The sequence below is a fragment of the Anopheles moucheti genome, chromosome 3, assembly GCF_943734755.1.
Source record: "Anopheles moucheti chromosome 3, idAnoMoucSN_F20_07, whole genome shotgun sequence".
Classification (NCBI taxonomy): domain Eukaryota; kingdom Metazoa; phylum Arthropoda; class Insecta; order Diptera; family Culicidae; genus Anopheles; species Anopheles moucheti.
This window is the reverse complement of record NC_069141.1, coordinates 81,499,618-81,516,084: the sequence shown is the minus strand read 5'-3', so window position 1 is coordinate 81,516,084 and position 16,467 is coordinate 81,499,618. Positions and strand designations below refer to the sequence as shown.

General features: G+C 44.6%; 3 protein-coding genes across 3 annotated transcripts; 2 read left to right on the top strand and 1 right to left on the bottom strand.

Moving 5' to 3' along the window:
* Positions 1-317: 317 nt before the first annotated feature.
* On the bottom strand, positions 318-1,067 carry LOC128305555 (uncharacterized). The gene is made up of 2 exons (XM_053043057.1): positions 892-1,067; positions 318-825 (listed from the first exon to the last, which is right to left on the bottom strand). Exons 1-2 carry the CDS (start codon positions 1,065-1,067, stop codon positions 495-497), a joined length of 507 nt encoding a protein of 168 aa, XP_052899017.1. The 3' UTR covers positions 318-494.
* A 141-nt stretch (positions 1,068-1,208) lies between these two features.
* On the top strand, positions 1,209-6,332 carry LOC128305554 (uncharacterized). Its single transcript, XM_053043056.1, has 4 exons — positions 1,209-1,324; positions 1,403-2,646; positions 4,974-5,152; positions 5,224-6,332. Coding segments are annotated over exons 1-4 (2,130 nt in total). The 5' UTR covers positions 1,209-1,322; the 3' UTR covers positions 5,929-6,332.
* Positions 6,333-14,791: 8,459 nt separating this feature from the next.
* On the top strand, positions 14,792-16,132 carry LOC128303055 (tubulin beta chain-like). The gene has a single exon (XM_053039907.1). It carries the CDS (start codon positions 14,792-14,794, stop codon positions 16,130-16,132), a length of 1,341 nt encoding a protein of 446 aa, XP_052895867.1.
* The last annotated feature ends 335 nt before the right edge of the window (positions 16,133-16,467 follow it).

The window sequence follows — 16,467 nt, the reverse complement described above, 5'->3', positions numbered from 1 at the left end:
GACGAATGTTGTTATTGTCTCGATGAGTTCGAAATGAGAACAAAATATATAATATATTTTCCATTTTACTGTAATTTATTGCGCACAGAAAGGACCTATATCAAGCACTTCGTTTGGATGCAAATGTAACCACTACCACGAGTGAAGTAACTTTACGCATCCTGTATGGGATGTTTGGCATTAAATTTACTAAGTATGACATATAATCACTCGTTTGAGAATAACTTCACGAATAAACTAGTTTTTACATTTCAAAATATTGATTTGAAATTTTTGATTAGTTTTATGACCACGATGCTCCGTGGATTTCTCCATTGTTCATTGTCTCCAAGGGTTTGTTTATATTACACGATTTCGCCGTGACCGTTTAGCTACCTACCAAACAGGCGAAACAGTCGGTATTACATGATGCTGAATAATCGGAGGATTTGTTTTATGAAAGGACATGCTGCAGGATCCCGATTTGATATAGAAATGAGACAACCACCAGCTTTTCAGTGTTCCATCATATTTAAAAAATTAAGCTTCCTTAACTCTAAATTGCAAGAAATCAGTTCCCTAGCATGCGCTATCATTCGTACATGATCCACCTTAATATATGGTATATAAATGGAGCTCACTTTTGCACACTGTTGTCTGAATTCTTCGTTGTCTGTACACAGTAATGTGCTCCGTAAATTGCCTGAATCAGTCGTTACTCCAGTAGCTGTGTTGCGCAGTTTTAGAATACCGGTTACTTCGACGTGTCTCCCTCTCGGAGTAATCCCATAGTAATCGTTAAAACATAGCTCAACACTGCACGTTCCGTCTGGAAGCTGCATCTCGCTGAAATTTCAAAGAAATATTTGCAATACAATGGGCCGTAGTGTGAATGATATCCGCTCAACTCACGTTGGAAGATCTGGAACACTCAGCGACTCTAGCCTGTTCCCGGTACAGGCAAATGTTCCTATCACCGAACACTTGCCATTGTGAACGTGAGCAGGATTTTCCACAAGTGCTATTTCTTCCACTAGCAAAGGTTTATAATATACACAAAAGGTACTTTCGTAGTGCGTTTCTTCCATGCTGGCACAGCGGCAGGGGGTGAAAAACCGCGCAAATGCAATGTTTGCTTCGATTTCGCTTTCCCTTTTGCTGTCACGTCGGTGCTGTCATTGCCGGAGCGTCAAATTGCTGATTTTCCCAACGTCAAGCCGTGTTGTGGACAAAACAAAAGATTTTCTACATTGTACGCCATCTTGCCTCGAATAGTTAGCAGGGCTTTGATTTTACGATTTCATAATCGTTCAGTGCTTTTGGGTTGAAATTAAGTGTTGAATATGTAGGTGTCCGGAATATTGTTCGGAAGAGACCGTGGTAAAGGTATGGTATTGACGCTTTGCTTGGCTTTCCCCTTTAGGATGCGTCGTGGAGGTCGCGACAGCCGTAGCGCTGAAAGGAGTAGCCGTAGTTTCGGTGGTGGCACATCCAGCTTGATGCGTCGCAATGATCGCAATGGTGGCCGTGTGGAGAAGCGGTTCGATCGTATGGAACGAAACGGGGAAAACCTGCGAAGCATCCGCTGGGATCAGGTAAAGTTGGAAGCGTTTCAGAAAAATTTCTTCCAACCCGCTAGCAGCGTGCTGAATCGTTCGCGAGCGGAGGTAAACCAGTACTTGAACAAGAACGAGATTACCGTGTACGGGAAGGATGTGCCTGCCCCGATTCTGCACTTTCACGAGAGCGGCTTTCCACAGTACATGTTGGACGAGTTTCAGCGACAGAGTTTTAAGGAACCGACCTACATTCAGGCGGTCGGTTGGTCGATTGCGATGAGTGGGCGCGATATGGTCGGTATTGCCAAGACGGGCAGTGGCAAAACGCTGGCCTACATCTTGCCTGCCTTGGTGCATATCAGCAACCAGCCGCGCATCGCCCGTGGCGATGGTCCTATCGCGCTCGTGCTGGCTCCAACGCGCGAGCTAGCCCAACAGATAAAGCAGGTATGTGACGACTTCGGACGGCGTATGGGCATCTACAATACGTGCGTGTTTGGCGGAGCGTCCAAGTATCCTCAGGAAAGTGATCTGCGCCGTGGTGTCGAAATCGTGATAGCCACACCGGGACGGTTGATCGATTTTCTCGAGCGCGACACTACTAATCTGCGCCGTTGTACATATCTCGTGCTGGACGAAGCCGATCGTATGCTGGATATGGGTTTCGAGCCACAAATTCGCAAGATTATATCGCAAATCCGTCCAGACCGCCAGGTGCTGATGTGGTCCGCTACATGGCCGAAGGAGATTCGCAAGCTGGCGGAAGAGTTTTTGCGCGATTACATTCAGATCAACATTGGTTCGCTCAATTTGGCCGCAAACGAAAACATTCTGCAAATAATAGACTGCTGCGAGGAGTACGAGAAGGAGAATCGGCTGTTTAAGCTGCTGGAGCAGATCTCGTCCCAGAACGATGGGAAAACGATCATCTTCGTCGAGACGAAGCGCAAGGTGGACAAGATTGTGAACGTTATTCGCCGGCAGGGTTGGCGGGCGGACGGAATACATGGCGACAAGTCGCAAAAGGATCGCGATTACGTACTGAACACATTCCGTCGCTCGAACAATGGTATCCTGGTAGCCACGGATGTGGCCTCTCGTGGTCTAGGTGAGAAATCCTGTACACAGTAGGAGTGTGGCAGCAGCTTCACCACTGCTGCATGATTGTCGTATTCGTACAGATAGTTTTGTTTTACTTCTGTTTTTTTTTTTTGTTTTGGTTGCTCTTATGTTACGGGTAGCTCAGTTGTAGCTCAGACGACGTGGAACTTATGGTCCAGTGCGTTATGAGTATGATTCGAACGTTTACAATAAGCAAATAGGTCAGTCGTTGCGCATCGCGAACGAGCTTGCATTGCATAATGAAAGCTTCATCTTCGTTCCTCATTCATCCATTTGTCTGAGACATGCGATACACGGTCAATCTCGTTCGGGGCAATTCCACCGTTTTATACTCGGACTCGGACCGGACGAACGCTCGACACCAGCGTGACGACGGTTGCACTCCGTTCCCTCGTTGCTCTCGACGTACGGAATCCATCGGCTAGGTAGGGCCGGGCACTGCAACCGGGCCGACCACCGGGAACCACAAGGACGGAAGCACAGATTTACCACTATCGCATTAGACAATCACTAAGCACGCTAGCGTAAATATTCCGTTTATTCTTGTTTCTTTTTCCAGAAAGCATCAACGGGTGGAGCACGGTTTGTAGATGATTGTCGATGCGTTGTGTTTCCGTTCGTAGAATATCGGGTTCCGTTCGTCGAGCATTCGTTATCGTGGGCTATGAGGTGCTTTAAAACGTGGGCTGTTAGGCCGCCCTAGACGTGGCCTGTTGCCCTGTTGTCGGTTGTCACAAACGATCGTACCGGTAACAGGAGGATAGCATACTGGATACGCTAAAGCAGTGCAGTGCCGCAAGAGATCTCGATTACGATCGGTCTCAGTGGAAAATCTCGAAGGGAATTTAGCGAATTCGTCCCCATTACGTGGTGATTATTTCGACGTTAGTTGAGATGTGTTCGTAACCGCAATGCGCGCCAGTTCCTAGAAGGGCATAGCTCGCTCCTTCTATATGTCCTCACATTAGCACGAATAAGTTTGACCGCGTTCAGTTCTGGTAGAATGATCCGATCGTTTACAATAAAGCGATCGTCGTCCTATAGCACGATGACATCGCAACACACGTCAATACGGCTCCGAAAAGATCGCCAACGGAGTCCATTGGCGACGTGCACGTAGGGAAAGGCATTGCATGCATCATGTTGCTTATATCATGATGGTTAACACGCGCTAGGGCCTGATAACGATACGGTCAAGCGGCGTTGACGAGAACAGCGTGGGATGGATGGAGATGGCACATTTAGGATGACGGCCTGGATAGATCAATGATGTATATAGGTAAGTGGCCATCTCCTCTGTAGCACTACTCACTCAACAGTTGACCGTATTGAGAGTAAAAGGCCAGGAATATGCGCATTGAAGCAAAACATCAGCTAATCAGATAGTGCAGCGTAGTTGTATTTGGCTAGGAAGCGATGCACACACGCAGCTAAACACGAGTGTTGTATTGGTTTCAAGGAACTGTTCGCGCATTAGTATCGATTTCTTAAACACATGTACTCATGTTGGAACTGTAAGGAATCGTAGAGACATTTCATCAACACGTATTAGCTTTTTGTATTTGGGTTGAATTAATTTTCTATTGCATTTCTATTCATTGCTGCAATCGTTTTGAGTTGTAGTTTGATCTACAGGTTGTTTATTCTCATATTTATCCCATTGGTAATGCAGTTGTCACTTATCATCGTTAGTGTTTGTTTCGAGAACAGTTAATTGTGATCCTTTACGCAGTACGACTGAATATTCTTAGTAAATCAACTATTAAGTAGTTTGCGATATATACGTGACTAAAGTTTAAAAAGATGAAAGTGTTACGCTAAGACTACTTTCAGCCAATGTGTGATGGGTTTGTTAAAAAAAAGCGATTGCCTTTCGTTCCAACTGCTTCTTTGTGATACCTTTCTTAGATGACTGCAGCTAAAATTGTTGAAAGCTGTTACACACTCAAAACACTGGCGAATTCGTTCTATTCTCTTCCCTGCACGAGCTGTAACTCACAGCATTATTATTCGGCTTGCTGGCTATCAATTTATGTAAACCCCAAATGTCTTCACGAACCTGGGATACCGTCCAATTACAATGACTGACCGAATTTTCTGAATGTTTTGTGTTGTGTGAGTTGTGCATAGTTTTGTGTTGGTTTCTGTACTACTGTCCGTACTAGGCTAATGCGGTACAGGGGCATGGTTTGCCTAATCTTGATTCCTATTCAGTGTTGGGATGTGAAACATTTTCGTTGCGTTGGTGACGAAAATCCTATTTTAATACCTATTTTCTGTTGTGTACTTGCGTGCTGTTCTACATTCCTGAAGACGTGGACGATGTGAAGTTTGTTATAAATTTCGACTTTCCGAACAACACTGAGGATTATGTGCATCGTATCGGGCGAACGGGACGCTCAACTAACAAGGGCACATCGTATACATTCTTTACGCCGGCCAATTCGTCCAAGGCAAACGATCTTATCACTGTACTGCAAGACGCCAACCAGGTATGGAGTTGTGTGCGTCTGTTGGCTTTGATGTTAATTAATTGATTATTTGATTATTCCTTGCCTTGCAGTACATCAATCCGGAGCTACAAGAGTATGCTCGAGGCAGCGGCCGTTACCGTGGAGGTGGCGGAGGACGTATGCGTGGAAACATGAGTGGTGGACGCGATCGTGGTATTGGGCCACGCAACGGAAGAATGGGCGGTGGCAGCCGGTTCAGCGACGCAAAGCCAGGGCGCGATGAAGGAGGATACCGGAATGGGAATGATGATCGTGGTATGAAGTATCCAAGGCGGGATGAGTTTAATCGCAACGATCGCGATCATCGTGATGGAGGATCGCGTCCTGTTGCTGGATATAATAGTTCGGCTGGAGGATCACGCGCTGCCAATGGCATGGGTATGAGTTCGAACGGTTACGGTGCCAGCAGTTCGGCTTACGGAGCTGATGACCGTGCTAACTACGGTGGACACTATGGCAGCCAGACACAAGGTGCATATGGAGGAGCATACAGCGCATCAGGTGCAGTTTCCCGGCGTACCGATTCGGACCGTTCCCGGGCACCGGCAAGTACTGTCGTTGGATTGCCCGCCACACCTGCGCTGCCCAGTGCAATCGCTTATGCTCATCCCGCAATGGCACTGGCGGCCGCACCGTATGGTGCACCGGGGGTGGCATATCAGTACACAGCTCCGCCTCCAACCGCACCGATGGGTCGCCCCGACGCATATTCTGCACGAGGTGTAATGCCCTCGCTGCCATCGGGTGGTATGTAAAAAAATGCACCCTTTGGCTAGGACTCGCACCCTACAAATGGCTATATAAGCGAGCACCGACACCATTCCCCTTTCGGCTAATAAATTGAACGCATACGGATCTGTTTGTGTGTGTGTGTTAATGTAACGAACGCAGGGCGTGAATGAGTGCATGTACATCAACAAAACCTCATAAAATCGTGACAATTCGTTTCGGCTGTATTGTAATTATAAAATCGACTAAATGATACGGAATCCTTTCTTTTGGACATTACCCAAGGGTTTAAGCACACTATTAGCGAAGGTGGTCTGCAAAGGCGCTTAGTTGTATCTCTCTCAAATTATTTTGAACTCATACTTATAAGCATAACATTTTATCAATTTCTGGACGAATATAAATAAAGAACATTCGATTAGTTGTAATAATTCCATTTCGTGTCTGCCGCACAGGCCTTTGTTATTTTTCTTCGTTTAATTTATATTGTAACTACGATTTTTTTAAATTTCAATACATGTTCCTATAGCTGGTGCAATTTGGATTGGAAGGAATTATACGTATGGGTTTCTTAGTTTAGAATTTCCTGCAGTAGGTGTTCTGCCCGCACGATCTCGCCTTGGTTATGACTTCGAATAACAACGTAAGCAGCGAAATCTGAAGGCGCATTATGATGGGGAAACGTACTTACCATGAGCTCCACAAATTTCTACGATCCTACGAAGGCTCCACCAAGATAGGCAAAGCAGCGTAAATCGTAGTTGGTAGTTCATAGGTAGTGCTTGCGGGAAACGGTAATAAGGCGTGAGTAGAAGTAGAATTAAACTAAGAGCTAGCTGAGCTGTTCGGCGGAACAGATATCCTTAGGTCAAGGCGTGATGAAGATGTCCTACCAGGAACTTGCTCGTAAGCCACCGGCTGGGCAATGAGGAGTAGGGGATCACAACGAGCTGGAATCCCATCGTGAGTGGGATGTAGCCGTGAGTTGGGAAGACCAGTGTTGGACCGTTTTTCCTGGAAACGGATATTTGACCTGACCATGTCCTGTACTGTCTAGGAGGCAGAAGAAGGTGTACTAAAAACTTCCAGCCCAATTCGTTTCGCCTAAATTTCATTTCATTCATATATTTTTAACATAATCGATTTATAACAAGCAGATTACAAACAATTTTTCGAACAAAATGTTGTGAAAATTATTATTAAAAAATTAAATAATGGAATCGAACCTGTGTATTAAATCAACGACAAACAACTCACTTCATTCAGTTCATTGAGACTTTGCACTTGCTGCTTTCTTTCGTGTTTAGCAAGTATTATAAACAGGCTAACGAAACGTGGCCAAAACTTGAAAATTGTTCTGTTGCTTTTTTGCAAAATGGTTGCCATAATTTTTTCCTCTTTTTTTTGACTCAGCAATACATCGTTTGGGGCTCGTAGTTTTGGCGAAACGGATACTCCAGAAAACCTGTGCCCCATATGCTTGAAACGGATGCTACTTATCCGCCGTCATTTATCTACCAAAAATAAAAAAAAACCCTGAAAAAAGCATCTCTGCTGGAGGTAGGAACCCAAAAAAAAAAAAAAAAACGGAATCCAACCCCCGTTGCCCTGTGTTTGATGTAAGTAAGAGGCCGAAGCTCTTGATAAGAACCTCCGCTGAACGATGCATATATAATGCAATAATCTAGCTTAGGAAACTTTTCACTTGGCCAAGTTCCAGGATTAGAAGATAGCAGCCAGCCAACGCGAAAGCAACGACGATAGCGGATGGATAAGAGTGGCGCACTCGAGTGCAAAAACACACAAAAAAGGGGGGGGGAAAGAAAAAATCAAACGAAAAATAGTGAAGCATAACGCCCATGAAATGAACGGACTGGCGAACGGCGGGCGTGCATTAAAACCGAAAGGTACCGAAAGCACCGCAGGTGTCAACCCAGCACGAGCCAGTCCGGCGTGTGCTTTTCGCATAAGGCAACCCCGGCATTCACCGGTGCCAGCTCCGATGCTGGCGCTCGGCAGGAGCAAAATGGCAGCCAGCATTGTGCGATAAAAGTTTACTACTTGCATGATAAGATAGGGAAAAACGCGCGATGACACACCGAGCTCGGTTTCACGCTGCAATATCTAGTCACGGGCTGGAGCAGAATGCTTGGAACTTCACGGGAGCAATCTTCTCCACATCTTGCTCGCTCTGCATGCGGGAAACAGGTCACCATTTTGCGGCCGAATCCTACTTTACACCAGCCACCAGCTCCAGGTACCACAGGTACGCTAGGTGTACGGTGCGATTCACCCACACTCGTCCCATAACCGTGCCCCATGTCCTCTCGGTGGTTGTTTATTCTTGCATTTTTCATATCCTGGTGGCATTTTTGCTGATGCTTGTAAAGGTGGTGGAAAGTGGAGAGCTTAGTTAAAGCGGCAAAGTGGCTGTTCACCGGTGCTGTACTTCGCCGGTGAACAAAGCGTGTGCAAATGTGTGAGGTGTAATGGCCGGTGGTGGGTTCGGTGCGATTGAAAGCATTGGCGAAATGCACTTACGGAAAAGATTAAAATGAGAAAACAAAAAGCTCTCCACTACACCAAAAAAAAAAAAAAGGTGCAAGAAAGCACAACTATAAATGCCGTGAAGCGAAAAGTAATACGTTGGAACGTTAATATTTTATTCAATAATACGGATAGGGCTCGCTTAAAGGCTAAGGGCACTTCGCGGTGGTGGTGCCGGAGGTACCTGAAATAGAATGACTGCGATGCGAAAGTTTAACCATTCCGGACACTCGGCTACACCATGTGTGGTGGCTTTAGCATTGGTCAAAAGAGCGTTTTGGGCCGAGTGCACTCCCTATATACGTATGGCAGTGGTAGTCGGCAAATTAAAAAAAAGAAAAACCCCGCCATGGTGATGTCGGACCGTTGTTTTACAATTATTACTATGCTTTCTAGTGTAGCAGTCTGACACTTTCACGTTTGCCAGGGAGGGCAACAGAGAGAACGGAGAGAATGGCAAAAAAGTGTTCTCTTTTCATTATAGCGTGGCTATCGTGTACTAAGGTCAATGATACTGCTAATTGAGTTCTACTTGTCGTGACAGGTGTCATGTCTGGCGGGTACACGATTTTTACTTTTACCGTCGCTGTGCTTTGCATATTAATTTCGTGTTGAAAATGTTTTTCTTTCTTTTTTGCATTAAAAGTTGATTATTCTTGTTTTTGTGTCAAAATTGCACGTTCTCGCTTTAATCTAGATATCGCTCAATGATCTCTGAATTGTATCCTTCAATCAGGTTTTTATTAGTCACCTTAAGATCATTAAAGGTGATGTCATGTTATTTTCTAGAGATAATCTCTTCTGAAGATTATCTCTATATTGTGGAATCTCTATACGCAATGCCAAATCTAAGAACGTAGATCATGCACATATGCTGAGCTGGGATGCCGTGCTAATAAGTCCCTTTGGAAATGTAAGAATTGGTCAAATTTATTCGTCTTTTATATATTTATTATACTGGTTCCTTTCATTAGGTAAGTTTCGTTAATATTACTAATCTTTAGTTTTGCTGACTGATCGTTAGTCTTGCACGGGATCTTCAAGATTTCTTAAGAGGCATTGTTGATGCTTTTTCTGAATCTTTTTCTAATTTACCTTTTGTGCATCGAAAGTCGCTCTCTAGTGCAAGTATTAAAAACTTACCTTCAATTGTTTGTTGTTTGGATTTATGAAGATGGTACAATGATGTTCGATTTTTCCATGGGTTGCATTGATTCGACAATTCTGCTCTCGTCCTGTTCAATCTGTTTGTTGTTCCTTGATTTATCCATTATCTTGAAGCTTTTAAGGAGTTTCATCAGTCCATCGAAGAAGGTAGAATAACGGTTGTATTGGGTATTTTTTTCCATATTTAGTAATCAGGTTCACCTTTTCATCTTTTCTACCACACATGTAACCATTTTCTTTCAATACCAGTTAAATCTTATTAATGCACATATTCACATGAAAAGAATCATCAAGAAAAAAAACACCGGTTATTTTAAGAGTACTGTGCCTTACTTTTTGCTTTAGCACACGCGCTTCACTTTCCGATGGGCGTGGAAAGATTGCGTGGAACACAATTTGTAGTATCATTTTATTGCAAAAATGTGTTTCAACAAAAAAGTCTATCACCAGCCGTGCAAGATGAGATTTTCCGTGCACCGAGCGTCCGTCTGGGCACATTGGACTTGGGTACTGTACCGTTCAATATCGTTTAGCGCCGAACGGTTTCGGATGCTAACCAGCGTGACCTTCCCGGTTGAAAGTGGTTTCCCCGTACGGAACGGGACACTTTCCGGTGTGTCCGGGCGAGAACAACGAAAATGGCAACGTATAGAAAAATCCCATCGATACCAAATGGTACCAAACGGGACAATTTTACCCCGTTCGGGGTTCGTTCGGGCTGATGCGGTGTATTGTTCCACGTGTTCCAGCGGGCGTGTGTTCGGTCACGCAGGCCCGATTGCTTCCCGCGTTTCGGTGAATGACGGCGAAATTAAATTCGTGAAAGCACCATTAAAATAAAATTAATTCGCAAGTAGCGCACCGGCGGGCACACTGTGGCACAAACGCCGTTGCGATTGGGTGAACTCGGTTTCGGGGACTAGTTTCTCTTCCTTCGATCGCTTTTGTTGCGCGGGTCTGCCAATTGCGCTGCACACTTTGGCTTCCGGTCGAATCCCGAATTCTAGGCCATTTTCCGGTTTCCTGTTCCGGTTTCCGGGGCAACAAAAAGCCCGAGGAGAAAGCAGTGCCGGGTGGTAATGTTCCCGGAAGTGGGTGGGGAAGCTTTTTTTTGAGGATTGAAATTTTTCAAAATTCCAATACACTCCACACAATGGTATGGCCCGGTTTTGGGGTTGGGGGCCACGGGATGGACGATGGTAATTTTAATTCAAACGACACCTGAGCTAGCGTTCGGTTGCAAAGGTTCCCACATGCTTGGAGCGAGAGCAAGATCCCTTCATGTGGTTACCACTGCGCGGTGAAAGCGCTCCGGGGTGCATAAAGTGTTATGCCGAGCTTTAAGGGATTATCGTTTCGTTCGCTTTGTCGTACCCGACATTCGATGGATACGACACAAGGCTTCCCACTTTTTGGGGTTTGGTTGGTTTAACGGCTCGTTTGGAATTGTATCCGGCCGCCTGCACTGTCTACCTACGCCTTCGACGGAACTTCCCACACGCCGTCAACGCCATGGCCATCGTGAAATAAAGCATGAAGCAACAAAAAAAGGAAAAGGAAACATTAACACGTTGAAGCCGTTGACTCGCCCTTCACTCTTCACCTGCCCCTCAAAAAAAAAGGGCATTAACTACCCCAGAATGGGTAATACGGATGGCGGAAAAATAGTCGTTAAGACTGAGTGGTCGATCCGGTCAGGACTGGGGAGGGGCGGGGTTTTGGCCTAGCCGGCAAAGGACTGGTGTGTAAATGGGTCGGATTTAATGAATATTGAATTGATGTGGTAAATAATGGTGGAAATCGTACCATTTCACCGGATACCAGATTTATCTCCTTTGATGCTAGGGTGAAGGTGTTTCGCGATGATAATAGGATTATACGCACAAGAATAATACCCTTAATTAGCCAATCATATGCACCGGTCGGTTGGTTGCATTCGCTCGGGCGAAAGGCGAAACCGGTCTCGGTGCCACACGCTCAGGGAACAATTTCAGGGACAAAGTTTAATCGTTGTTAATCATGGTTATGATTGAAGTTGGGCTGTGGTTACCGGCGGATTGTACTGCAGGAGATATTTAATATGTTTGCCTCACTAGACAGCCGTTCCTGATCAAACTGACCATAACAGGGAAATATCTTTTACCAAAAGCGAGTCACACAGCTGTGGTAATGAATATTTTTATACGTTTCATAATATAGTACGGTTTTCGATAACGTATTAAACCAACAGAGCGAATGTTTGCTGCTGCCTAGGTTGCGGTTAAAGCGTTTAAGTCTGGTTTTGTCTATTAAATCGCTAATTTTTGTCTTTTGATTAGCACATTAAGAAATACAGTGATGGTCATTAATTCAGGACCAAAGGATTTTTTAACAGATGGAGTAAACGGTTAAAGTTTTCAATTGATTAGCATGACCCAGCTTTTTACTAAACCCAATTATAGCGAACGAACGAATATCAAAATGAACAATGATTGCAAATATGCGACGATAAAAATATGCCAAATATGCAAATATGCTATCCCTGGCCTTTGACCCCAGCCCTGTACCGATTCCGCACCTACTCCCTGTCCTAGGGTCACTTGACCACCTATTCCTCCATCCGTGAGTTTTGACCCCGGCCCTGTACCGTTTTAGTATACGGGGTATACTATTTTTAGTATATGGAGTATACCATTTTAGTATACCGATATACTATTTTAGTATAAAAGGTATACTATTTACTATAAGGGGTATACTATTTTAGTATACGGAGTATACTATTTTAGTATACCCATAAACTATCTTAGTATACCGATATAATATTTTAGTATACTATTTTAGTATACGAAATTTGACAAATTATTAAACTAGATGAAATAAAAATAACAACGTCCACCAATTGGGACTAAAACCTCTTTTTAAACATCTTTGAGCTTACGTACACATCGGAATTCTGTTGCATAGCCCTGTAACCGGGCCGATTAGTACATCAGTTTAAATCTAGATACGATACGAGATACGATAAGGAATAGAATGAATTGATTATAACAGGTTGTTGATAATAAGCAGACAGTTACGGAAGACTTGTAAGGAAATATTGTGGTCGAACACATTGCATAAGACATTTAAATTTGTGTTTGCTCTCAATACGGATCATTGTTGCCATAACGAGTCATACGAGCAGGGACAGATAAAAGAGGTCTTACGTGTTAGCATGTTGATATTACATGATGGATAACAAAAAGAAAAAAAGATCAAGATGACATCTAAGGGTTAGACAGTCATGGGAAGTGGATAAAGAAAGGAAAGTCTCTATGTCATCTGCATCAGGTGGGTGGGTTCGTACACAGTTGTTTACAAATAACATAAAAAGGCGAGGGTTCCTGTGCAACCCCAGATTTCTTTACAAAATTACCAGAAACTCCAACTTTGAAGGATCTTCTCTTTAAAAAAAGGATACCAACCAAGTCAGGATAGGGTTACCAAATTCTAGATTTTTAATATTAGCTAAAAGAAACTTGCGAGGAAAACTGCCAAAAGCTGTTTTTGAAACTTGAACTAAAATATTAAATAAAACAAAAAAAAAGTAAACATGATTAAGTAATTACAATACAACTTACTAATTATAATAGCAAACATAACAGTGACTACCACTGTATAAAATTTACATCATCGAAATGTTATGCAAATCGAACCACTTTTGAAACCGAGAAGAAAAATAGAACCCAACTTTCTAATCAATAATGACCCTGCACATGAATTAGCCTAGAAAAGCTCTTCGCCAAAGAGCAACAAAACGCCGCACAGAGAAAACTCGTTACCGACGAAGTAGACCTTAAAAGTTAAACCACACAACTGCCTAACATTGCTCCCGGTAGACCCGTGCCCTTATCTAGCGCCAAGAAAACTGTACCCAGGCGCATGGAAATCGAACACGAGCACGTCGGAACGTGCTGCCATCTCGTGCTGAAGCAGGGAGGGTAAATCGGTATTCGGTGAGTGTAATTAATAAGTTTCGCCCGCCCGTGGTACGGCGGTCTCATTCCGTATGCGAAGAAGTTTCGCTCAAAGAAAACTATACATCACGCCAAAAAAGCAGGCACCAGGCAGCCACGGTCAACAAATCAAACCCACAAGCCATGTCGCTTTTTCCGGGTGGGCCCGATGAATAATTAACTTTCCAATTTACGGTATTCCCACCACGCGGACTGGGACACCGGATCCCATTTGGCTCGTTGTGATGCTGTTGAATGTTTTATCCTTTCCATTTGCTGCCGGTGTGTCAGCGATCGTAGCAATACACTCGCAAGTAAACAGCATCAATCTTAATCACAGGTAATTAGGGTACATCAATTTTGCACTGAATTAATAGAGGTTTGTGGGCGGTCCTAGCTTCCAAACGAGCCATAAGGGAGGGCGAACTGCGAAATGAGCGTTTCGGCTGTGTGCTGCTCGGTTGTGGTGCATTGCTTTGGTCGATTCGATGCCGGCACGAAAAACGCAAGACGAGTCCGTTGTGTCCTGCACGGGATGGAGACGCACGCCGGGAAGCGTGTGCAGTTTTGGCAGCGGCAGCTTTATCGAGTACGACGTGGTAATAAAATATGTAGTTTATGTATCAATATTCAAAATCGTATTAAGATAAATGCCAATTTTGAATGAGTAAGTAGAAATGGCACCGGCGCCTAGTTGCGTCGCGGATGAAAGGAGTAAGGAAGTTGTTTGAAATGTTCAACTATTCTTACCGAAGTATGTCGAATTTAAAAAATATTATTTTTTAAGTTGGAAGCGTTTGCATTAGTTTTCATGATTGTGCTTTATTTTTTTTGTAGAATTGTTTAATGTGCTACTTTGTTTATTTATTTATTTCTTGGTTTCTGCAACTCTTTATTTCTTTATTTTTAATTTTATTTAAATTTTTATGTCTTTATTTCGTTATTTCTTTATTAAAATATCAGAACGAACTATTGAGAATATATGTTAATATTTTAAAACATAATAAACAAACTACAATCATTCGATCAAATCATCTTTGCTAATCCAAAGTAGGTCTAGGTAGGCTATGGATTGTTATTTTATGGAAAAAAGGGTAGCAAAATTTGGAATGTGTGGATAAAATTTTAAAACAGTGAAAAAAAGATAAAATCATTTAAAAAAGGGCACATAATAAACGTGAAAACCATTTTTTTCGAAAAAATGAGAGAAATAGTTGTGTTCCACCTCGGACAGTGCGGCAATCGGGTGGCGGAAAACTTCTGGGAGTACATTTGCGACGAACACTGCCTGAACACGCAGGGCCAATTCGTGGGCCAACACTACCTGCCACTGCAGCGCATCAACGTGTACTTTGATGAGTCACCGTGTTGCAACTTCGTGCCACGTGCGATCTTCGCCGACCTGGAACCGAGCACCCTGAACTACCTTCGCTGCAGCCGGTACGGGTGTCTGTTTTCGCCGGAAAGTTTCATCAGCGGGAAAACGAGCGCCGGGAACAATTGGGCCCGCGGTTACCATACGGAAGGGGCCGAACTGTTGGACCAGATCGAGGACTGTACGCGGCGCATGGTCGAGGGTTGCGATTGTTTGCAGGGGTTTCAGCTGGTACACTCGATCGGTGGCGGTACCGGGTCCGGATTGGGCTCGCTGCTGCTGGAAACGCTGAAGGACCACTATTCGGGCAAGATCACGAACACGTTCAGCGTGATACCCTCGCCGAAGGTGTCGGAAGTAGTGGTGGAACCGTACAATTCCGTCTTCGCGCTCAGCTCGATGATACGCTCGAGCGATGAAACGTTCTGCCTGGACAATGAAGCGCTGTACGATATTTGCGTGAAAACGCTCCGCTTGCCCGTGCCGGAACTGGACGATTTGAATCATCTGATTGCATCCGCAATGGCCGGCATTACCTGCAGCTTTCGGTACCCGGGCCAGCTGAACTCGGACCTACGGAAGCTGCTGACAAATATGGTGCCCTACCGCAGGTTACACTTTTTCGTGCCGGGGCTGGCGCCGTTGTGTGCGCGCGACTCCGAATGCTATCGGCAGACGACCGTGCCGGAGCTGGTCTATCAGCTGTTCAGCAACAGCAATCTGATGGCGGCGTGTGACCCGCAGCTCGGGACGTTCCTAACCGCGGCCGCCATCTTTCGCGGTCGTCTGTCAACACGCACGGTTGAGGAGCATATGAGCGGTGTGCGTTCGAAGGGCCAGCTGTCATTCAGTGGCTTTATCCCGAACAACGTCAAATCGGCAATTTGCGATGTGCCACCGCGCGGTATGAAAATGGCGGCCACGTTCATTGCCAACACGACGTCCATAACGCAGCTGTTCCGGCGCATTACGGATCAGTTTGGGACGATGTACCGGCAGCGCGCCTTCCTGCACTGGTACACCGGCGAAGGTATGGACGAGGGCGAGTTTAACGAGATGGAAAACAAGCTGAAGGAGCTAGTGGACGAGTACGATACCTACCGGGAGGAAGGTCGCTCGGTACCGGAGGAAGTTGAAGATGAAGGAGAATGGGGCGCGGAAATGTAAATATTACCACAAATAATATCACACCACATGTATCATTTAATGTATTGTTGAGCGTATAAAATTGCTTTATATCGGGCGGAATTGGCGATAACTTTCATCTGTGACCACGAGCAGACCCAGTTTGGCGTAATCCTTTTTATTTTACCCCTTAAAGAGTTGAATCGGCTAGAAAAATGGGGCAAAAAAAAAATACTTATATAGTGGTAAGCTTCGTTGGCATAATTTTGCAACATATCATCCTAAAGCTTCGACTGATGGGTCACCCGAGACCTGGCCCAAAATCAAACTACTACGCCTTTCGGCTTTTGTTCGAAAGCAGCGGCGGGAGATGATTT